The 24,024-nt window shown below is 46.1% G+C and overlaps 1 protein-coding gene across 1 annotated transcript in view; it reads right to left on the bottom strand.

Annotated features, from left to right (window-relative positions):
* COL4A6 (collagen type IV alpha 6 chain) overlaps positions 1 to 24,024 on the bottom strand; it is a 274,048-nt gene that overhangs the window by 39,290 nt on the left and 210,734 nt on the right. Inside the window, exons 4-13 of the mRNA XM_044911855.1 lie at positions 21,754 to 21,888; positions 20,506 to 20,550; positions 14,284 to 14,400; positions 11,115 to 11,183; positions 9,637 to 9,672; positions 6,606 to 6,668; positions 5,784 to 5,819; positions 5,567 to 5,608; positions 4,482 to 4,574; positions 2,890 to 2,943 (exon numbers count right to left, since the gene is read on the bottom strand). Of these exons, the coding sequence (XP_044767790.1) occupies positions 2,890 to 2,943; positions 4,482 to 4,574; positions 5,567 to 5,608; positions 5,784 to 5,819; positions 6,606 to 6,668; positions 9,637 to 9,672; positions 11,115 to 11,183; positions 14,284 to 14,400; positions 20,506 to 20,550; positions 21,754 to 21,888 (690 nt within the window). The remainder of the gene's footprint in view (positions 1 to 2,889; positions 2,944 to 4,481; positions 4,575 to 5,566; positions 5,609 to 5,783; positions 5,820 to 6,605; positions 6,669 to 9,636; positions 9,673 to 11,114; positions 11,184 to 14,283; positions 14,401 to 20,505; positions 20,551 to 21,753; positions 21,889 to 24,024) is intronic.

Below are 24,024 nucleotides of genomic sequence, written 5' to 3'. Positions count from 1 at the left end.
ACACCATACACGGTCATCCCATACATCCTTGTTGAAGTCAATAGAATGACCCAGAGAACAAAGCAAAAGGTGAAGCATATCCAGGAACTCTCATGCTGTCTACCTGTCTTGCCTGCAGTTGCAAAGACAAGAGGACCTTGTCCTCCTGCTTCAGAAAGCAGAAAGGCCGGGCGGGGGGGGGGAGGGGGGTTGCGCCTGGGTGGCCCTGTCGGTTAAGCGGCTGCCTTCGGCTCAGGTCATGATCCCAGGGTCCTGGGCTCGAGCCCCGCATCGGGCTCCCTGCTCGGCGGGGAGTCTGCTTCTCCCTCTGACCCTCCCCCCTCTCATGTACTCTCTCTCTCTCATTCTCGCTCTCTCAAATAAATAAATAAAATATTATTTTAAATATATACAAATAAATAAAATTTTTAAAAATTAATAAAGAAAAGAAAGCAGAAAGGGTCTCTGGACTCTTGCTTTCTCAGAGAGCTTGTGCTACCATGTGTATTAAAAAAACTAACAAGTTTAAAAAGGAAAAAAAAATCAAAGAAACTTCTTTGTGTGTCATTGGGGTGGGAGGTTAAAGCCAATGAAACTGACGTGACTTGGCAAGATACTGGGCTGTAGGTTCGGCTTGTCTCCCCATGCAGGGAGGCACCGGACAGGGCCCTGCTGACCAAGTTGTTCTAGCAAGATGCACTGGGACCCCGCCGTGTCACAGTCAGTCCTTGCCAGGAGTGGTCTGTCCTGCACCCACTGCCCCCCAACCCCTTCTCACCCATATCCAGGAAGGCCTCATTAGAGCACTAGCTTAGTTGTTCCCAGGCCTACTGGCTAGGGCCCCGGTCTCCTGCTATTTTTGGTTCAAGGATATTAGCGGTTCTGCAAAAACTCAACTTCAGTCACGTGGCCAGGAGTAAGGTGGGGGGGGTAACATAGTCACTGAGGCAGGGGTGAGGCGGGTGGTACGAGGAGCAGGCGAGCCTCGAACACTAGGCTGGAGCCAGGGGGTGTCAGGCCCGCGGCCCAGTCCTCAGAGGCAGGCTCGCCCGAGAGGCAGGTCACCTTGCAGCCACCCTCCGCTCAAGCTTCTCCCCCCGCCCACCCCAAGCAGGCTCCCCAGGACCCCAGCCGAGCCAGCGGAGATGGCTAGACCCACCTGCACAACTAGGGCGGTTTCTCGAACTGGGAAAGGGGGAATGAGGCCACAGGGGAGCCTGGTTGGGGCTCAATCTCACAAACCCTAAGATTGCAAGCCTGAGCTGAAACCAAGAGTAAGACGCTTAACTGAGTCACCCAGGTGCCCAGCAACTATGCTTTTAAAAAGTTCTTATCTCTTAGAAATACCGAAGTCTTTTATGTTGAAATAAGTCTGTTATTTGCTTCAGCTTGGCTGAGTTGCTAAATGTCAAAGCTGAGTGATGAGTACACAGCAGGAGCATATGCTTCTCTCTCTTCCTGGTATTTGTTTAAAATGCTCCATAATAACAAGTTTACTTTATTTTTTTTACGTTTTCAATCCATGCACTTCTCTCCATTTTCATTGCTATCACCCTAGTGCAAACTGCCCCCATCTCTCCCCCAGACTGAGGTAGTGACCTCTGTTTGCTGCCTCAGCCTCCCGTCATCCTCCACACCCCCACCCCCAGCCCCTGCCAGAGTGATCTTCTTAAAAATGCAAGGTAGAGGGGCGCCTGGGTGGCTCAGTCTGTTCAGCGCCGGACTCTTCGTTTCGGCTCAGGTCATGATCTCAGGGTCTTGAGATCAAGCCCCGCATCTGACTCCATGCTCAGCGGGGAGTCTGCGTGAGATTCTCTCCCTCTCCCTCTGCCCCTCCCCCCTCTGCTCGCGCTCTCTCTCCCTCTCTCTAAAATAAGGAAATAAATCTTTAATAAAAGTGCAAGATAGAGCCTTCTGACGGCTTCCCATTCCATTTAACATAAAAGCCACATTTGACCTACAAAGGGCTCCATGATCTGGCTCTCGCCCTTGCTCACCCCGCTCCACCCACTTGCTTTCTTGTTTTTGCTCAAAAGCAGTGAGCTTTTTGAACCTCAGGGTCTTGGCACTTGCGGTTCCTTCGGCCAAAAACGCTCTTCCTGATCCTCGTGGGACTTGCTTCTTCATAATGTGCACTTCCTCAGAGAGGCCCTTCATGACTGTTCTGCCCAAAGTAGCCCACCCCATTCTCACTCCACACGCCATCACTTTACCCTTTCTTTAACCTTCTATGTATCACTTATTATGATAAGAACTTGCTCTTGATTCATTTGTTTACTTGTTTTTGTCTCCTCCCCTCACTCCCCCATTAGAATGAACTCTCCTCAAGGACAAGAACTTTTACTTCTTTGACTGTTATTTACTGTTGTCCAGCAGAATGCCTGGCACCTAGGCACCCTCAAAAGGTATATGTTGAGTGAAAGACGCTAAGATACAAGGGCAGATAGGAGAGTGAAGATAGGATTACTAGGATTAACTACCATTTACTGAACAACTGATCCGTGCCAGGCACGGACGAAGTCCTTTCCATGCACATTATCTCATTTAATCCTCATAACCATGCCATTATCACCCCCCCTTTTTTGGAGGGAAACTGGAACTCAGGAAGGTCAAGAAACTTGTCCAAGGTCACACAGCTAGAAATCAGTGAAATCAGAAGTCAAGCCTAGGTCTGTTTTAATTCTAGAACTTGAGCTAATAACTGCTAAGATATATAGCCTCATGAAGAGCCATGTTAATATCCCCATGGGTTCGAGAAACATGAACATTTCCTTAAATGTTTTCTAGTAGTGAAGATGGTAGAATGCTCTCCAATAACCACAGGAAGAGGTCTTCCTGTTAGTCTTCTATTGCTATAGCTTTTGTCCAAGCAGGTCCTTGAATACATGTTGACCAAACAGGGAGACTTACCGGGAGACCTGGAGGGCCACTTATTCCTGGGAAACCCGGAAGCCCTGGTTCACCCTGGAAAGTGAACCAAAGATTAGTGAGTAGCAGCAGGAAACAGTAAACATAAAGGATATGGCTCCTGTGAGCTGCTTGGGCTGGGCAGTGGGCAACCAAGGGGGTATCCTGTGGTATAAATTCCCCAGGAGCCCCAACTAATACCTGCACCAGGATATCAGTTTGGGGAGCCCTTGTGGTATGGGAAGGACCAAGGCCTATGGCAGGGAATGAAAACTGTCTAAAACAGAATCTCAAATGTTGAAGCTAATTGGGAGACAGAAAAGATGATCATCTGCTGTCTTTCTAGTGGAAGGAGCCATTCAGTGTGATTTCCCGTTGCAAATTCCAGGCTGCAAAGAAATCAACAGTTTGGGGAAAAGAGTAACAATTACAGTTTGGATGCGGACCCATAACACTGTAATCTGTCTTTCTCCCGTATGCTAATTTACCTAGTTGTGCCGTGGAAGGGCTCCCTAAGGTTTGGGAATGATCAGGGAGGCAGGCAATCTTTCATATGCTCCCAAACTGGTCCTAAATTAATGATTGCTTTCTGTAAACCTGAAGAGGGCCTGGAGCTATTGCTTCCACAAAGACAAAATTGAAGAATGGGAGTAAACACCTTCCCCCGCCTGGGTCCCTTGATCATAGGCACAGAATCACAACACTTAAGGGAACCCTAGGAAGGAAGGGAATGCAGGTTACTAAAGATATCTACCCACCTTAACAGCATACAGGCATTCGAGTATTACCAGGTGTACACTCACTCACATTGAAATAGAGATTATAACATATCTCAGTTAAACAGGTCTACAGCTTCAGCCACAGTAGTTCATATCAGGTGAATTAGGGCATCTACTGCCACTTGGTGACAGTATGCCCTATTTGTAGGGTCAAATTTTGAGGGCAAATAACTTCTTTAAAAAGATAACTTAGGAGCACCTGGGTGGCTCAGTCGCTGAGCGTCTGCCTTCGGCTCAGGTCATGATCCCAGGGTTCTGGGATCGAGCCCCACATCGGACTCCCTGCTCCATGGGAAGCCTGCTTCTACCTCTCCCACTCCCCCTGCTTGTGTTCCCTCTCTCGCTGTGTTTCTCTCTGTCAAATAAATAAATAAAATCTTTAAAAAAAATAAAAATAAAAAAATAAAAAGATAACTTAAAAGCAACCATGTACACCATATGTGTTCTGTCACAGTGCTTTGGGGACAACATAAGTATTGAGAGGGTTGGGAGTTAGGAGGAAAAAACCCAACTACTTAATATTTGTTTTAAGTTATTCAGCATCTTGATAACTGAATTTGAAAAACCAAACCACAGAAAATAGGACTTAAACAAATGCCCAGAAGCCCAGGCACACTCATATCCACGTACCCAAACACAGGGTTTTTAGAAGCTTTTCACAGGGGACAACACAGAGAAGGCTTTACCCTCACTTCCAAACAAAAAAGCATGACCCAGAACCCTCTATCTTTCCAGTAGAGTCTGGTTATTAGAGTTGAACTTTGGTATTAACAGGAGAAGGGTGGTTAGCATTTCCTAGGCTTAAATGTTCACTACCTTGGATCCTTTCTTCCCTTTGGGAAATCCCATAAATTCCAGCTCCCCGGTAGATGGTGGGGGTCCTGCAGGGCCTGGGAGGCCAACATCTCCCTGTAAGATCAAAGGGAATGTTAAGCAAAGCAGAAAGGTTTGTCCTCTGGATGTCATTCACAAATAAACTGTCCACTCCTTTGGCCTCTTTACCCTCACCCTTGCCTCAGCGAGGAAGCAAAACTCTCAGTACCAAGGGGCTGGGAAGAATTATAAGCCTGGCCAAATGCATTTTGTACCAGCACTGCAGAGGGAAGAAGCAAGATTGATGAAAGGAAACCACAGGTTCGCGGTTGCCAGGGTCATGCATCAAAGGGTGTTTAGAAGAGAGCAAAAAAGGCTTTTGAGCAAGGAGAACGGCCACCTCTTGGCAATGGCGATCAGACTCTAATTGGCCCAGTCCTTGCCAAGAGCATGAGCAGAGGCAGTGAAGTCTGTGTTGGAACACCGGAGGCTGGATTTGCTCCTTGGATGTACAAAATGCAGCCGTGCAGGGTGGAGAGGGCAAGCTCCCAGGCTCCCTCGTGCCTCGCAAAATCACTCTACGGTTTGTGCAGATGGAAACAGGGGAACGAGGGAAGGGAAGTAGAAGAGAATGGTGAGAGGTTGAGGAGGAGAGACAGAGGGGATAGAGAGAGAGACAGGAGGAGAAGGAGGAGGAGGTAGAAGAGGAAGCATAGAGGGAAGAGGAGAAGCAAAGGAGAGGAAAGAGAAGGTGACATAATATACAGAACATCAGGGAAACACCCAGGTGGAAGGAGGAGGGAATTGATTTCAACGGAGTATGTTTGTAAGACATGCACATTTCACAGGTCGGAAGCAGGGAGACTACATACAGTATTTGGAAGGAAAAAGACCCCAGGAGCCAACGTGTGGGGTGTGTACACGCAGCCCCTCCAGGGATCCCACCGCACGACCCACGTGGAGTGGGAAATGCTCATTTCCCAAGGCAAAGATCCAAGTGCCCTTAAAATGAGCAGGCACATGTGTGCAGCCAGAGATGGTGCTGGGAGCATATGGAAGGCAGATTGTATTTTCCAAAATCTATTTACCTTGACTCCTTTCTCTCCTTGGAAACCTAACCCCATATTCCCCTGGGGCACAGGGTTGCAGGGAGGAAAAACAAAATCAATTACTAAACAAGCTCCAGGAACTTAAATTGGAATGCAGTATTTTACCAGAAAGTGTGTTTAACCAAACCAGAGTCTCTCTGGGGAAACTAGAACACTTAGTGGTAGGAGGCCAAGTGCCCTAAGACAGTATACTTACATCAGGACCAGGGAAGCCGGGGGGGCCTGGAGGACCCTATATTAAAAATGAAAGGAATGAGCACTTGTTAGTTTCAGACAAAAAGAACCTGGGCATGTGGAGAGTCCCTGGAGATGAGTCTCCCACCCCCTCAGTATGTTCTGGCTTTAGCACTGCAGATTCTAGCTCCCTCTCCCATGGTGCACCCCCTTTTTTAAATCTCCTTTGAAATCTCCCCAATTGACTTGATAACCACATTCATGCTAAGGTGGTAAAGATTCATGCGTCATTCCTCCCAATAGGCTACACATTTAAAAAATAATGGCCTTGGGGAAAGCTAAACCAAAGTAATCAGTGGTGAGATTTCATGCACTGGAGAGAGAACATTCTGGAAACGGGCCTTTCCCAGAACCACATGGGGATAACTGGCTATGTTCTTTCTATACCGGTGAGGGCAAATACGTTTGGTATCCAAAAGATAGGTAGGTCGGTAGCCTTGTCCAAGGTGGAGTGTGGAGAAGGATTTCGAAGTTGCTTCTGTGTTCAGGGTGGGTGATCGTGGTGATGGTGTGATTAATTAGCAGGGTCTGTCATGGGTGAGGGGGGTAGAAGATGGAAATAGGTGTGCCAGGCACCACCATCCCTGGGCGCAGAGTCAGAAAGACTCTGATAAAGACAACAATCAGCTCCTTACAAGAGCAGTCTTCACTTGACTCCTCCAAGAATGGAGGTTGCCTTTTTCCACTAGGAGAGCCTACACAGGCTTATATTTAATCGGTGGCCCTGTTGGGAAAGGATTCATGGGAATACTGTGATCACGTGGTCGATTTAGGTTGGTCTTACTTGCAATCCTGGTGGCCCCATGGGTCCTACAGCTCCTGGGGACCCGGGTGCTCCTGGTGGGCCCTAGAGAGGCAAGTTTTTATGAAGGTCAGAAAAAGAGACAGTTTCTCAAGAAAATTGGAAATATATGTCTGCAGGAGCAGCAAAAGAATATTCATAGCAACTTTATTCATAGTAGCAAACAGTTGGAAATTTCCCAGGTGTCCACTGATACAAGGACTGATAAATAACTGATACATCTACACAGTGGAATAAATCCTCAACAATAAAAAGTAACAACCTACTGATATGTTATAATGTGGATGAATCTTGAAAGCATTGTGCTAAGTGAAAGAAGCCAGACCCCCAAAGGCTACGGATTATATTATTTCCTTTATAAAAAGTTCTAGAATGGGAAAAACTGAACTATGATGGCGAGAAATCAGCACAGTGGTTTCCTTTGGGTGGGGGCAGGGATTCACTGGGAAGGGGCAGAAGGGAAATTTCTGAGGCGATGAGAATGTTCTATGCCTTAAGATGGGTTTGGGTTATATAGGAGTATGTCTTTGTCAAAACTCAGGAAATGTTCCATTTAAGATTTGTTTATTTCATTGCATGTAATTTTTACATTAAAAGAAAAACTGCAAAGACATATTGAAGTCTAGGTAATGATAGACATGCTGTAGTATTTAGAGGTAAGAGTACTACTGTCTGCAGTTTACTTCAAAATGCATCAACAATAAGATGGATTGATGGATGATAGAGATGGATAGATGGATAGAAGTGGGATAAAGCAAGCATAGTAAAATATTAATATTAATTCATTCCCCTTTGCTCTATATTTGAAATTTTTTTTATATTAAAGTGATGTAAAAAACAAAAACTTCAAAAGAAAGCAAAACACTTATAAACATCAAATAAAGTAGACTTTGGGACAAAGAATATTACCAGAGATGAAGAGGGGGTATTTTGTCATGATAAACTAAGTCAATTCATCAAGAACACATAACAATCTTAGATGTATATGCATCTAATAGCGTAGCTTCAAAATACATGAAACAGAATTGCAAGGAGAAATAAACAAATCCACAACCAGAGTTGGAGAATTTTAACATCCCTCCCTCAGTAATTAATAGAACAACTAGATTTTTTAAAAAATCAGTAAAGACACAAAGATCTAAACAACACTGTCAACTACCTTGACCCGATGGACATTTTTTAGATCACTATACCCCAAAACAGCTGAAAACATATTCTCTTTAAGAGCATACGGCACATTCACCGAGACCATTTCATATGCTGAGCCATGAAACAAACCTCAACAGATTTAAAAGGTTTGAAACCCTACAGAGTGTTCACCCACACTGCACTGAGATCAAAGTAGAAATCAACCACATAAAGATGGCTGGGCAGCTGCCAAATATCGGGAAATTAAACAGCGCACATTTCCGTGGGTCAAAGAGAAACGCAGAAGGGGAATGAGAAACTATTTGAAACTGGATTGCTAAGGACAGTATTACAAGCAAGACAATAAAATCTGAAGAGAAAGACGGTTATGGGGAAATGGATGGCCCAATGAAAATGGGGGGATGGTAATGAGGTGTTAGGTAAGGGATGGAGAGGCTAAGCAAAGTCACAAGAAAGTAGGGGTTCAGAGGGTCCCCAGGAAACAGAACCCTGCTTTGACAAAATAACCTGGGGTCCCCTTACTGATCACAAATCTCTTATTCAGCCACCAAACCATCCTCCCCCGATCTAAATGATTTCTCATGCCTGCAAATACTGTCGACGAATACTTGTACCTTTGTGGGCTGAGCAATGACTCCCTAGGAGAAGCGAGGCAGGCAACAACGTGGGTGTGATTCTGCGAATGTGGTTAACACACCATCTAAGCCAGTGTTGCCTGGTGAAGGGGACCCTTATGCCCTTGGTCTTCACTCACCTCTGTTTGCGTGCATGCTTGCACGCGTCCTGTTTCTTGCCTACCTCTTCCCACATGGCTCTCTCTGTTTAGATAGCTTCCTCCCATTGCGGGCCAGCCCAAACATCACCCGCAGTTCTCAGAGGTTACCTTCTCCATCTTAGATATAAAGTCTCCCATGATGTAGCTTTAGGTGGACAGCATCTCTTCCTCCAAGTTGGTGAGGAATTCTTATGCCACAGTTCTACTAGTTTTTCACATCTTGGGGTGTGTGTGTTGGGGTGTGGGGTGGGCAGAGACCCTGACTACACTGTCTCGGGGATCACTCATAGCACCTTGCAGCTAGTAGGAGCTCAATAGTGGTTCTGGAATGAGAGAAGAAAGGCAGGAACCCTGACATAGGAAAGAAGGAAGAAAGAAGGGGCTTTTCCGAAGCCACTTCAAAGGAAAGCAACAACGATGTGGCAACCCAAGGAAATAGAAAGTTCTTATTTTTTTAAAAGATTTTATTTATTTATTTGAGAGAGAGAGAGCGAGAACAGGTGCGGGGGAGCAGAGGGAGAGGGAGAAGCAGACTCCCCGCGGAGCAGGGAGCCCGATGCGGGGCTCGATCCCAGGACCCCGGGATCATGACCTGAGCCAAAGGCAGACGCTTCACCGACTAAGCCACCCAGGCGCCCCAGAAAGTTTTTATTAATACAACTCACAGCCTTGCACAGACTCCCAATTATTAGGAGTCCCTCAAAGGAATTTCTAGACAGAACAGCTTTCACAGAAAAGTGTTCTTTTTTGTTTTAACCCGCAGCATTCTGAACACACAGAGAACAGTTAGCAGACGCTTGCCAAACGAAAGGCGAAATTCTTTCTGAATGCATCGCAGGGAGTAGGAAGGTCCCTGGCCTAAGGGTCCGAAAGGCTACCTCCTGTGCAACTTGAGGGGGACAGCCGACCCTCTCAGAACTTTCTCACCCAGAAAATATCAACAGCGTGACCCGCTCTACCCCAACTGTCCGGATTTTCCTTGAGAAAGTCTGCAAAGACCTTCGAACGCCATAGCGAAGAAGAATGCAAGGGGACCCGCAGTGACTGCCGACCAAACATTGGGCGCTCCACCCAGAAACGACAACTTACAGTTATTCCATCCAGTCCAGGCAGCCCAGGCTCCCCCTGAGAAACAGACAAAGGCAGGACATGGAAGAGATTAATTAAGCCTGCGCTATTATTTCATAGATAACGGACCTATGCTTCACGGGCAGAAAAACGCATTGCTGATGCTCGGGCCTCCTCTGTCAAGGTCTTGTGTTTTAAATAATGCATGAATTGGGCCTATTCAACCACTTACTTTTTTTTTTCCCTATGAAAAATCGGGACTCTAGAAGACACATATTATAGCCTTGGTTGAACGGGATTTCATATTTTACTTGGAGTAATTAATTTTCACCTTTGCTAGGAACTCATCAATTAGAAACTGCTTCTGTGGGCTGGTGATTCTCCTGCTCTTTTGGGAAGAAAGCGAAGCTACCTTCCCGTGTGCCTTCATCCCCAGAGAATCCTTGCCCTTATGTATACAATGCAAATCAGACATTTCAAGGGAGAATCAACAGAGCATACAGTCTCTGATTACGTTTTAATTACTTTGCAGCATCTTAAGTCACTGTATGAATCTGTAATATAACCATCTTGTGGAAATCGCTGTGTTCCACTGGGTCCAGGGTCTCCGTGATTTTTGGCAAAGCCCTTTCATCAGTGTTTGCTATGACAATGGCTATACTTTGACACCTGCTAGTCTTAACCCGTTTGGCTTACGGTCAAAAAAAAATCAGCTCTCTGCAGCACAGGAAGAGCACTGCCTGGGTTTTAGCTCTTCGGTAAATCGGCTATGTGAGTCTGAGCAAGGTACATAGCCTCAGTGTACCTCAGTTTTTCTATCTGTAAAATGAGCAACATGAATCCATCTGCTACCAGGGGGACGATGAGCTCACCTCCCACTCTGCAAGGGAATAGAGTCAATCATTTGGGCACCAGAGTTTCCAGGTTAGCATACACCGAGAGTACAGTCACAAGAATACAGAAGGTTCTTGTCAATTCTAGGAAGAGATGAAAGTTTCCAGCCAGCTGCAGAGTTGATGGGCAATTTTTGCAGACAGCCAGGGGCCCCGCGAGGGTAATGGGCTGGTGTGCAGGTAGAGAAAAGGGCGGGGCCATCATCCGGGGGCCGGTGGCCATGCCGAGATGGGCAGAGACATAACATGGCTTTATACCAAGGTATGCAGACATCAAGGATTGTAGGGTAGACAAAAGGTCTCCTGGAAATGTCTTGGCTTGTCGAAGAAAATGATACCCAGGCAAACTGTTTGTTTGCTGATCTGTCTCCTATTTTTGGTCTAGATCCTATAAAGCAAATCTCTTTGACAGTATGGTTGCAAACATTTCTGTCAGGGTTTCCATCACAAAAAAAGCTCCAGATCCCTTTTAAATCTAGCTTGGTCTCCTCCTTAAATAGAGACACAGATGCTAGTTCTGGAAATGTTTTATTGGAGCTGGGGCCCAATCCCGGGGAACTCAACTTATAGCCAGCCTACTTAGCTGTCTGCCTTAGGGGCTCTTACCTTCATTCCTTTGAAAGTACCTTGGGTGAGGACAGGTTCACCTTTAAAGCCTTTCTGACCAGGAAGCCCCTGAGTAAAATAAGAAACACTTGTGAAGAAATGCGCATACACAGAGAGAATTTTATTAACAGTATGATCTGATCACACAGAGGACACAGCAGCGAGATTCTGGAACTATGTGGTTTGTTCTACGGCTGAGCTAAGGGGCAAAGTACATCCCCCAAACAGATGCTGAGTCTCAAAGCTATATGCCTGCTTCCCCATCTCCCCAGTCAGGAGTCTGTAAAGGGATGAGAAAGTAGGAGACTTTGACTCTGTTCAGAACACTGATCTGAACATCCACATATAACACATATGTGCATAAGCCTACCGCTCATCTGCTCCACCCCTCACAGGTACGTCACTGACACGGCCTCTGGCTAGGACAGAGCTTAGAGAACTTCGGTAAAGAGCCAGATAGTAAAGAATTGAGACTTTGTGGACCATATTTGGGCTCTGTCTTGTATTCTTCTTCTCTCATTCTACACAAACCTTTAAAAACTAAGCTGCAGTCATGGGTCACACCTGCAAGTCTGCGGCCCTCCGGGTTAAGAGATATCTACAAAACCATCTCCATCCTGTGCTTCTGCCAAAACACCTCAGCTTCAATGCCTGTCTAAGAGGCTTGGTGTGTCTCACTGTTAACATGGAGAACAGTTCAAAGTACACCGAACCTGACTACCAACCAGACTTTTTACTGTCTCCCTAATGTCTGCTAAAGTTTATCCTCCTGGGGAAAATCAATGTCCCTATATCTAAGGGGAAGTCAGGATTAGTATTGGAGGTAGGACTAAGCTTTGGGGACTGAAGAGTTGGCTGAATTATGGATTCCTCGAGCTCAAGGATCATAGGTGTGTTAGAAGAACAGTGGGTCCCCGAAGCACCTTCTTTCCAGATGCTTCCTGTTTCCCCTTTTACTTATAGCCACTCCTTTCATCAAAGGGGCTTGACAGAATATCCACTCAAGATTCAGCAGCATTAGTAAGGGTTCAGCTTAGTAAAATCTATGCCCAAGTTCCTATTTAGGCTTAAGGGGAGGCTTAGGGACAGGATTAGGTTTACCCTTGTCCTTTTGGCTGTCAGGATGTTTATTACCTCAAGATTTCTTTTCTCCCTCTTGGGGGCAGCATTTCCTCACTTTGCTGGGTTTCCATTCTCTAAACACAGATGTGATTTGTTCTCCTCTTCTGTTGCCATGGCAGTGTTTGGAGGCCTTTGTGACTCAAACAAGCTCATACTATGTTGGTAATACGTCTTTCTCCAACCCCCACCTCCGCTGTATATTGGTTTGGTCTTTAGATGTCAAGGTCCTTTATGCCGGTCTGAGCCTTGTGCTTTGTCTCACTTTCTTATGCGGATATCCACACCCACGACTTGGTCACTGAAGGCAATGGTGCTACTCTTCCAATAAAATACTAACTAACTAATGCTTCAGTGAATATAGGGTGCATGTATCTTTTTGAATTAGTGTTTTTGTTTTCTTGGTATAAATACCCCGGTATGGAAATAACCTAACTGTCTGTCGATGGATGAATGGATAAAGAAGATGTGATACACACGCACACACACACACACACACACACACACAGGAATACTACCCAGCCATAAAAAAGAATGAAATCTTGCCATTTGCAACAACATGGCTAGACCTCGAGGGCATTACACTAAGTGAAATAAGCCAGGCAGAGAAAGACAAATACTATATGATTTCACTGATATGTGGAATCAAAAGCAAAACCAAAACAACTGAACACACAAAACAAAACAAATTTCACATAGAGAGAACAGACTGGTGGTTGCCAGAAGTGAGACTGGGAAGGGGATGGGTGAAATGTGTGATGGGGATCAATAGGTATAAACTTCCAGTTACAAAATAAGGAAGTCATGGGGATGTCATGTACAGCATGGTGACTATAGTCAATAATATATTTTTAAAAGATTTTATTATTAAGTAATCTCTATACCCTAACGTGGGGTTGCATCCTCCACTGACTGAGCCAGCCAGGTGCCCCTAGGGTAAACAATATTTTATTGCATACCTGAAAGTTGCTAAGAGAGGAGATCTTGAAGGTTCTCACCATAAGAAAAAAAATTCATCATTCTGTATGGTGACAGATGGTAACTAGACTTAGTGTGGTGACCATTTTGCAATGTATACAAATATCGGATCATTATGTTGTACGCCTGAAACTAATATGATGTTAGATGTCAATTACACTTTAATTATAACAAAGAAAAAGAATGTGGGATAGCACTGGAACAAGACATACTGAAAAAATGCCAATAATTCATGTAGCTACGGAATCTGTCTAATAGTGTGATTTCTAGCTAAATCCATCACCTCAGTACCCTTAGTAGCTTAGATTATTTCAAGTAAGGTTGACAATGGGCTTGAATGTGTTATTTTTCTCTTTCCAGTCACTTGTAAAAGCAGCCTTGCAAGGGCATGGTATATATTAGAGATCCTTCAGATCCAAATATCTGAGCCCTATCTGGATGAATAGAATTAAATAAAAGTGGTGAGAGGAGGATCTAAAAAATGCTCTACCAATCCCGGGACCAAGGGTTATGGGGGTGGGTTGTGGGGGGATGGGGGCAAACTATGTCAGTGTAGAGTAGGATTTCTCAATTCTTTCTCACTACGGACACTTTGGGACAGATGACTCCTTGATGTTGGAGGAAAACCATCTTGTGCTAGTGGTGACAACCAAAATTGTCACTAGTAACTGTCAAACGTTCCTTGGGGGTGGGGAATCACCCCTGGTCAAGAATCACTGGTTTAGACCAAGCCTGCCAGACCCTTTGAGTCATTATCAAAGTGCTCCCGTGATCCCACGTAAGCCTTCCAAGTACTGCATTTTCCAATGTCATCTGATGTGGGAACATGTCAAATAGCCCAAGTGTATACTTTGCTCTGAAATGTACTAGAGGCTCTTCACAACCCTGCCAACTCTAAAAGTATCGTTTGAAAAAGAAAAAAAAAAAAAAAAAAACCCTCTGAGGAGTGGAGCGTGTGCACGCCCCCCGCAACTGGTATTCTTTAGATGCAGATGCTTAACGAGGTCTCCATAAAAGCAGGGAAAGGCAAAGAATGCCTTTTGAGATAATGGACAAAGATCCAGCAACGTACGGGTGGTCCGAGAAGCCCAGGATAGCCATCAGGGCCCGGATATCCAACAGCTCCTCGAGTGCCATTGCAGCCATCCGGGCCAGGTGGGCCCCTGGGCCCTGGCTGTCCGGGGTGGCCCTGTTCCAAGAGAAAAGAAGGGATCACGTCAGCTGCAGGACTCCGACCTACCCTGACAAGCTCCACAGGAAGAGAAACCAAGTGTGCTGCCCATCGCTGGCTCCTTGTCTACTCCCTTTGCCCTATGAGAACTATGCTCTTAGAGCTTTCGTCCACACTCAGATGTACGGAGCTGATGACAACCCGGGGGGGGCCCCTCCCCGAAGGACTGATGCTTTAATTGGACCCATGCTGAAACCGAAGGGATCAAGCCTAAAGAGATGGGATACACAGGGTGGTGCAACTTCAACTTCCCGGGGTAAAAAGATGTACTAAGACAGGGCTTAGCTGGCTGGCAGCCGAAGGGTTTCCATCAGGGAATCATGCCAGGCCTTGGGACTTCCTCAGAACAGACGGGAACCTGGGCAGCCTGGTGTGGCTCTCTGTATTGGAAAAGCCTGGGGCTTTTTTTTATATGGCTCTGCCTAGGAAAAGATGTTGGCTGTTGGTCAAGAGAGCAGAAGCAGTTTCCACAGCACCACCCCTATGCTTTCGCCTCTTCTCCATACTTGCTACTGAGACAGTTGTTTTGCCGGGGGGATTAGCAATCATTCACATGACTGATCAGAATTCAAGAGTTTCCCAGAGTTGGGCTTAGAGTCCACCTTTTTGTAGGGAACAGATCTTTTAAAATCTGTCAAAAGCGGGGTGTGTGTTGGGTTACGGAGCAAAGAGATGACCTGAAAGCCCAGAAATCTGGACAGGTCAATAAAAGGTTGACTCTGACCCTGTCACATGCACTTTTTAAAGCCAACCATGGATATTTCATAATTTGAGGAAAATGTGCCACACATTCGAAACTCAACTTTTTGAATCATTAGGGGAAACGAGCTTTTGTCAAATTCTTACTGAGAAAATGCTCCATAGGATTTTGATACGGTTTCATTGTTATTACGGTAGTAGGAGATAGTCTACTGATACAAAAGTATGAGTCTAGACTGCTGGACTCAGGGAATGCTAAGAACAGAAGAATGGTCAAGAAACTTATCTTCACAATAAACCTGCTGCAATCTGTACCTGCTCAGACTCAGGTGACGAATTTTAGCTGTGCTGGGGACACCGAGAACAGCTTACTAAGTCGTCAACATTTTATTCCCAAACGAAATGGCTCTTCTTGTTTGCCCTGAAGATCCACGCTCCACCTTCCCCAGATCTGTGCCTTGGGAGGCTGAACTTTATGAACGGCGCCGCCTAGGCTCCCTTTCTCTCTGTCTCCCAGTTGTCTCTGGCCACTGGGAGACACAGGCAGAAGATCAAAGAGCAGGAGGAAAAAGAGCACAGGTTGTTTATTTCCCTCACGCCCTCCCTCCCTGGCCATATTTCGGACAATGGCCACATTTCTCTACAAGTCTTCGTTGAGCAGCCACTATTCCTTGGCTCCAGGTCTGACCAGTGTCCAGTGTCCGGTTCCACGATCACTGTTCTTTCTTTCCCCTTTGGGCCTAGGGGCAGCCAAAGCTTTTGTGTCAGCTGCTTTGCAATCCATTGCTGTTGCCCTGAATCATGCCTACATCCTTTAAATATACCCTTCACAACACTCTCTTCAGTTAATCCTTTCAGGTGGAATGTCTATTTCTTCCCGGGATCCTGATCGCCACTTTAAAATATCCCAGCCGGGGCGCCTGGGTGGCTCAGTCGTTAAGCATTTGCCTTCGGCTCAGGTCATGATCCGAGGGTCCTGGGATCGAGCCCCGCATCAGGCTCCCTCCTCGACGGGAAGCCTGCTTCTCCCTCTCCTACTCCCCCTGCTTCTGTTCCCTCTCTCGTTGTGTCTCTCTCTGTCAAATAAATAAATAAAATCTTTAAAAAAGGGGCGCCTGGGTGGCTCAGTTGGTTAAGCGACTGCCTTCGGCTCAGGTCATGATCCTGGAGTCCCTGGATCGAGTCCCGCATCGGGCTCCCTGCTCGGCGGGGAGTCTGCTTCTCCCTCTGACCCTCCCCCCTCTCATGTGCTCGCTCTCATTCTCTCTCAAATAAATAAATAAAATCTTTAAAAAAAAATCTTTAAAATAAAATAAAATATCCCAGCCAAACGTGCTAGGGGTCATCGCTCAGCTGGGTAACAGGGATGAGTTAAGGCAAAGACAATAGGTTGGCTCAGTCCTAGGGACCCACCTTACTCCTTGAGACTTGGTTGTGTTTGACATCAAAACTCTTCCTGACTTCTTACCCCTTGGTATCTACATTTTTTTTTTTTTAACTTGGGCCCCAATCCTGTGGTTTTCTTGCCTGAATTCCTTTTTTTAAAAAAAAAAACTATTTATTTTAGAGAGCGAGCACGACGGGGGGAGAGGGGCAGAGGAAGAGAGAGAATCTCAAGCAGATTCTGCGCTGAGTGTGGAGCCCGACGTGGGGCCCCATATCACGACCCTGAGATCATGACCTGAGCTGAAATCAAGAGTCAGACGCTCCATCGACTGAGCCACCCAGGCGCCCCTTGCCTGAATTCCTAATACCTTCTACCTGCAGGATTCCAGGCAGCACCTGTTCACTCTTTCCCCCCCTTAGCTGAATTCTCTGGAATTAACCGCTGGCATTTGACTTAGACCTGTCAGCCTTGTCTTGTTCAGCTGAGGTGACAGCTAAAGCATATTCTGAGTCAGCCAGACTTGTGTTCCAATCCCAGCTTTGCCTCTCCCCAGCTTGAGCCTCAGTTTCTTCATCCGTAAAAAATGGAGATGAACAATACTACCTCCTAGGGTTGTTGTCAACATCAGAATGAAATGAACAGTTTATGGCTACAATTAAACGAGGCTAAGTTTACTACATAGGAGCTCAATGAACAGGAAGTCTACTTCTCCCAGGCAAGTCAGCAAGGGTATGCCACCTGGCTGAAGTTCTATCTCCTTTGAATTCTCAGTAGTACCACAGCATTTCGGGCAAGGGGCCCCTTCTGGTTTTAGCTAATGATTTTACATATGTGTGTGTCAGTTTTCAAGGGGAATGTAGCTCTTTGACGGAGGAGACCATGATTCTATACAACTGCAAGGTGCCAAACACACAGGATAAGAAGATGTGCTGTAATCCAGAAAAGCAATGTTCCTGAGAACCCAGATTTCAAAGGGAAAAGTTTCCGTTTGGTGAGTGGTTTGTGTTCACTCCGAAGATATAAATCTGGTGTGTTCAGTTATGAGTCTCTAGGAAGGGAAATGTTTGAGATTAACTCCAGGAGAAAAGCTAAACATACATTGCAAAGGACAACTTGAAAACTTCTGCTCCCAACCTTATGTGAACTGAAAACAGTTGATAAACACACATTTCTTGTGGGTGCCAACAGCTCCAATGCACAGCTGTGATATCATGAAAAACCACAAGCCTACCGCCCCGAGTCGATGTTAGCCTAATGTTGACTATCTTGATGAATGCGTGTTTGTTCATTCTCCCAACTGGTTGCTGTGCCCCTTGGTGCACAGACTTGGATGATCGTAAAATGATTACTTGCTCACTCATGTTGAAACTACCTACATGGCAGCAACAATGGAGTTTTGGGACCAAAACCAGTGACACATATGTTAGCGATCAGCCAGTATTAAGTGGGGAATCAGATTTGTGCAGTGATCCAGTTTAGTAAGATGTGTTGGGAAAGCTGTTGGTTTCAGCTGACGAAAGTAGAGCGAAATAATTAGTCTGGCTGGGCCAAGGGTGTCTACGCCTTCCTGTGTCTGAGGGAGTCCTGCCAGTCTGACAACTGTTGCTTGTGTGGGCACTAGGGGTTGGAGCCAGTCCCACAGATATTTCTAACGTTCTAGTATGTGGTGAATTCAGCCTTGGGGTCTCTGGGGCCTCCGAGTGGAGCAGAAGAGGTATTCTGCACTTTCAAGGAAGCTAGATAAGACCATCACACAAGACAACTAATAAATACCATGGGCCACATGTAATAAGGAGCTAGAGTGCATGGAACAGACACCGAGGACTCCTAGGAGATTAGAGATGGAAGGGAGAGGTAAGCAGCAAACAGAAGGTGCCCAATAAATACATCTTGAACCTCTGGAAGAGAGGGAAGGAACAAGGGAGAATAATTTCACGGAGTAAGAGAGTCTTGGAGCCTGAAGCTAAAGCAATCAATGGTCAAAAGCAAACATAGACAACCTTTGGTCAAGAGAAGGGCCAAGGGAGTGGGGACTTCTATCGGGAGCAGTGCATTCATTTGGAAGAATCTGGACACCTGTACCTCATTCTCCCAAGCAATGAAGCCCCAGAGAGAAGTGAGCAATTCCTGCAAGCCCTAGCACTCTCCTGGCCACACGCTGGAGAGAGAAGTATCCAGCTGGACTCTGGGGCATGTCCCAGTTCAGAATTGAAATCAGCCTCTGTGTCACAGGATTCGCTTCCTTCCAGCCCCCATTAAAAAGAGACTGCAGGAGGAAGAGCCCGGTGCTGCTGTAAGCTCCAAATCCCCCACTCAGCTCCAAAGGAGGAATGGAAGAGGCGCTTTCCAGCTTTCTTGTTTTCCTTACCCGCTGGCTCCCAGAAGACACACAATCTGAGCGGAGACTCTGGATAAAGTGCCGATAGGAAGACAGCCAGGGGAAAATGCCAGAGGATGTCATGAAAGGACAGCTAACCCCATCCACTTATGTCCCTGCTGGCCCATTTCTGGGCATTTTGCAGACTCCGCAGTTGGATAAAATGCAGAATTCTGATGGCCGATTTGTTGATACAGATAACAAATATAAGGAAACAAGACTCTGTCCTCCAACTCCACAACTGTATACTAGAGCTGGAAAGAAAATGGATCAGATGATAATATCTTTATAAAATATTTTATTTATTTGAGAGAGAGCGAGAGAGAGAGCATACAAGCAGGGAGAGGGAGAAGCGGGCTTCCCACTGAGCAGGGAGCCTGATGCGGGGCTCGATCCCAGGACCCCGGGATCATGACCTGAGCCGAAAGCAGACGCTCAACCGGCTGGGCCACCCAGGTGCCCCCAGATGATAATATCTTTGAGGGTAGATCCATACGCTTTTTCTGTATCCCCGTAGTAGAGAGACAGCATCTAGTGAGTGCACGAGAAATACCTACAGACTGGCACAAGGAGGTTTAAGCCCCCTTCCTTGATACGAGATGATAACACAGTATAACGCAAGAAGCTGTTAAGTCCAGGATTTGCCAAACTGTTCTTAGATATGGTTCAGAAGAAACCCTTCGAGGTTGTTGGAAGGATAAAAGCAGGCTCTAAAACCTCCCTCAAAGAAAGAAGCTCCACTTTTCCCTGATTCGTACACTGAGCTTCCTTCCACACAACCTTTGGGTCTTCTCTGAAAGAAGGCTGAAAACCATTGCTATAGACAAACACAGCCCAGGCTACAGATTAGATATCTAGACACGTGCCAAAAGGCAGAACTAAAAAATGACAGCAGCAAGTTGCAAATACTGTATTTTAAAGGCTGGCAAAATGTTAATCATGGACTCTCCAGTGGTGGTGTAAATAAGGATACAGGGTGAAAACGGAGCAACCAAGGGGTTGGACCAGATAAAATGGGAAAAGGAGATGTCTGTAAGCTCCAAATTCCTCACTTATCTCCAGCAAAACCAGGTCCTCAGGATAAAGGGAAGGGGCTGTCTCTGTGCAATCTTTGGAATAGTCGCTCCGTAAAAACTAAAGGGAAATTCACTCTGGAATGAGATAAGACTGAAGAGAACAAATCACTGGAACGAAATGTATTGAGATAACACTAAGTATTTTTCTGCCTAATTTTATGTATCCTCTAAATATTCTTTTTTTCCTTAATTTTCTTATAATGAGTATGCATGCACTCTGATGTGTGTCTCCACACATCATCTCCGGTTAAAGCTCCCCTTGACCCACAAGACCTAATTCTTTTTGGCTGACGTATTGACAGTCATGCCCGCACATGTCCCAGCTGGCTGATTTAGTGCGACCTGTAACTAAAGCCCCGGGAAAGTGTGTGCAACCACTTCGCTTCAAGCCTGAACATCAAGCATCTCAACACTTGACCCAGAGCACGCTTGTGTGAAACAGGATGTGGTGAAGGCCAAGGTGAGTGTGCTGTGAGGTACGACCTAGAAGTGGTGTTGAAAAATGCCTCTGGGGACATACTCACCGGAATCCCATTGATGCCGAGAAAGCCAGGAACTCCCATGGGACCCTAAAACAAGGAGTAGGAAGAGGAAGGTGTAAGACACAGTCTAACTGATCTCCACTAGATTCAGTGGGTTCTTTCACATGATTCATGACCTAAGTTAAGAAGTGTTGTGCACCTCCCTCTCCACATTGTGTCACCTTGCTCCCTACTCCAGGTCCGAGTGATCGCTTGCCTCTACCCAAGGTCTTAAATATGTTTGTGTTCTGAGACCAGTTTTTATCTTGAGCAATATGGTGCCAGACCAAAAATAATAGCTCAGTATTACATGCTGCTTTGACATCTGGGAAAACTGGGAGGGCCTCTAAAGGCCTAGCCCCAAGTTCCCCTGTCTTCTCTGCTCCCATAGATAAGGTCTCCTAGGGAAATGGCCCTCCTTATCAAACAGAGCAGGAGCAGTTCCTGCTTATCCCTGAGTCGTGGGTTTCAGTCCCTGATGGCTCATTAAATTATTCAAACAAGCCAACCACATCCTCCCACGGGAACCAAAGGGCACCTCACCCTTTTGACACTACAAAGGCTACCTCTCACAGCCCCTTCTGGTTTGGTCTGTTCCAGAGTGCACCTCCCCTCACACACCATGTGGCCCTGCTGTGAGTATAGGTGACTAATAAACCTGATGTCAATCTCTTCCATCCGAGGTCAGGGGTCATGTCTTCTGCCATCCCCAGAACCCTAGGGTGGGAATCCCTCCCTTAACAGTGGGGTGAATAGGAAGTGATTAAAATCTGCAGGGAACATAAACTAAGCTGCTAAACTCAGCCAGCTACCATGACAGGATCAATCTCCTTTCTTGCATCTCTTTCGCTACCTTCGTGGCCCAGACTGCTTCCTAGCATTCTGACACTTTGCTTCCCAGTCTCCTTGCTTGGATTCCTGACCTCTCCTGCCCAGCTGATTGAACTTCTGACCCATGCCCACCTCGAACCCACCTGAAATCCCAGCCCAGCAAGCCCACTTGCCCAGCCAGTAGCCAACACATGTGCTTTATGGCTTGCTTTCCATGAGGGTGTCTCTAGAAATGGGTTGATCCATTAGCAGCATATCGTCCAGCCTGTTTCTTATTTAAGTCTGTAGCCTGGCACCAAGGGACTCAGGATTAGCATTGTTTCCATAAACAAACAGAACTGAGATGTAGAACCTTTCACCTTAGAACCTTCATATGTGTGGTCCATTAGTCAAAGAGAAACCAAGCTCTGGTGTTTTTACCTTATCTCCTTTTGGCCCATATGGTCCCAGGGGGCCTGGGGAGCCTCTTTCTCCTTTCAACCCTGCTAAACCACTAGGGCCGGCAAATCCCTGTGGACCTGTTGGACCTTGAATTCCGATGGGTCCCGGTCGCCCCTAAGATGGAGAGAAGGGGTGCAATTAGGCCAATAGAGGACTCAACATCAACACTTCCATTTTCCCATGCACAGAGAACACTGTCATCACTTCACTAAATAATTTTGGCTTAGAGATCTGTGAAGCATGCCAAAGTTCCAGACACAGATCAGAAAAGGCTATTTTCGGGGCTGCTAAGCTTATTTGGATAGAACATATTTTATAAGCACATTTAATAAGATTCATGTGCACCAAGATCCTTCAACTTTGTACTTCTTAGGAGATTAGTTATTCAGGCGGGATAATATTGTCCTCTTCCTAGTTAATGCCAGGCCATCTATCAGATTGTCAAAATAGTGAAAGAACAGAATGCTGGAGAGCATCGTGACATTTTATAACTCACATTCAAATGGCCAATCCCATACTTGCAGTGAAGTCCAGAAATGGCTAGGCCTAAAGAACATTGCCTCGGGGTGGGGGTGGGGGTTCCAGAGAAGGGAGAAAGAACCAGAGAGGGGAAAACCCAGAAACCCACAGGCTGACCAACCTGCGAAAGCTCATCTTTGTTTGCAGATCCCAGGGCCCCATCACTGCAACTGGAAACAGATGCTTACAGGGAACACACACACACACACACACACACACACACACACACACACTGTTTATTTGTTCCTTCTCTATTTCTCCCTCTTTCCCTTCAACCCACCATCTGTAGAGTGTTGAATGTGTAAAATTCAAGAAGCCTGAGACTATCCATTAAGTATCAATTATGATAGCAAGAGGGAGCAGCTTGAGGATTTTGAATGTGTTAGTTATAAAGTGTCTGCAACAGTTAAGTCTGAGAGTTCAGGCTGACATTTCAAAGCTGACGGAGATAGAGAATTAACCCCAGTGGGTGCAACACAGGCGGGCTAGTCTATCATTTAGAACAAATCCCAGTAGGTACTGAATATTCTTGGCAGAAAGATGAAAACCATTAGTAATGTGCATTACCTCTCAGAGAACACCACGCCATACCAGGTAGAGAGCCTATTTTCATGAACGTTCCCCATCTCCACCTCTTGGCCCTTTTACTGACTGTCTGCAATTTCCTACAGATCTGCGAAAAACTCAGGAAAGCCCATTAGACATGCTCTTTAATATTCACCTTCAAGGATTACTTTTTAAAAGGCTGGAAACAGGACAGATGCTTTAGGTAGTGGTTAGAGTCACGTACTGGGCAAGTGGCTACCAGCTGTGCGGGGCCTTTGGAGTAAAGTTTCCAGTGTCAATTAGGCCCATGAAGACCAATAATTCATCCAAAGAAGTACAAAGATGTTCTTCCTAAGGAGATGCAATTTTCTGGGGGTACCACCCACCACTCAACCTTCCCCAGCACCCAACATATAACTTCTAAAGGGTGCTAGGCTGCAGAGTGCTTAATGGCTTATTTCTGGGAACGATGGAGTGGGATGAGAACTTTCACTTTTTATGCTCTTACCTCCCACTGTTGGAATTTTGTTTATAATGATTGTTATTTATTTCTCTTGTAAGTATATATATATATATATATATAAAGAAAAAGACCAATACCAATACTTAAATAATGCTGGCGGGTTGAGGATTAACAAAGAAATTAACAAAGAAGTCCAAAAAGTAGGCCTAGCTTTTAAGACTAATGTCCACAAAACCACAGCAAACAGTACGGGTCTAAAACAGAGCCTAAGTGGTCCAGGAGCACAAAGAAAGGGTTGGCCATGGAGGGTTTGTGAAATGCTTACGTTCTGTCCATGGCTTGGGGGAGTCATGGCCCACACTGGAAAGGCTGAGGGGGCCCCAACTGAGGCGGGCCTGGAAAGCAAAGAAGGAAAGTTGAAGACTTGATGGAGGAGTGCATAGGGAACCCTCCGAGGTTTGGGGACAGGGGACGAATGGGAGGAAGGCAGCATTTCAGGGCTGAAATTCCAGCCTGCCTGAGGCTGGAACAAGGGAGACAGATAAGAACCAGCTGTTGGGGATGGAGGGGACTGGTTGGTGGGAGGATGGGGCCCAGGACGGGGCCCAGGATGGGCTTGCTGAGGCCGGGTTATTACTAGCAGAGAGGATGCAAGCAGGGCACTGAGTGCTTGACCCAAATCTGAGGCCTGCCCAAAGCTTTCTCACATCAAGGGATGGGAG

Source organism: Neomonachus schauinslandi, chromosome X, assembly GCF_002201575.2.
Source record: "Neomonachus schauinslandi chromosome X, ASM220157v2, whole genome shotgun sequence".
NCBI lineage: Eukaryota > Metazoa > Chordata > Mammalia > Carnivora > Phocidae > Neomonachus > Neomonachus schauinslandi.
The sequence above is the reverse complement of the archived record's forward strand: the minus strand, read 5'-3'. Positions and strand labels throughout refer to the sequence as shown.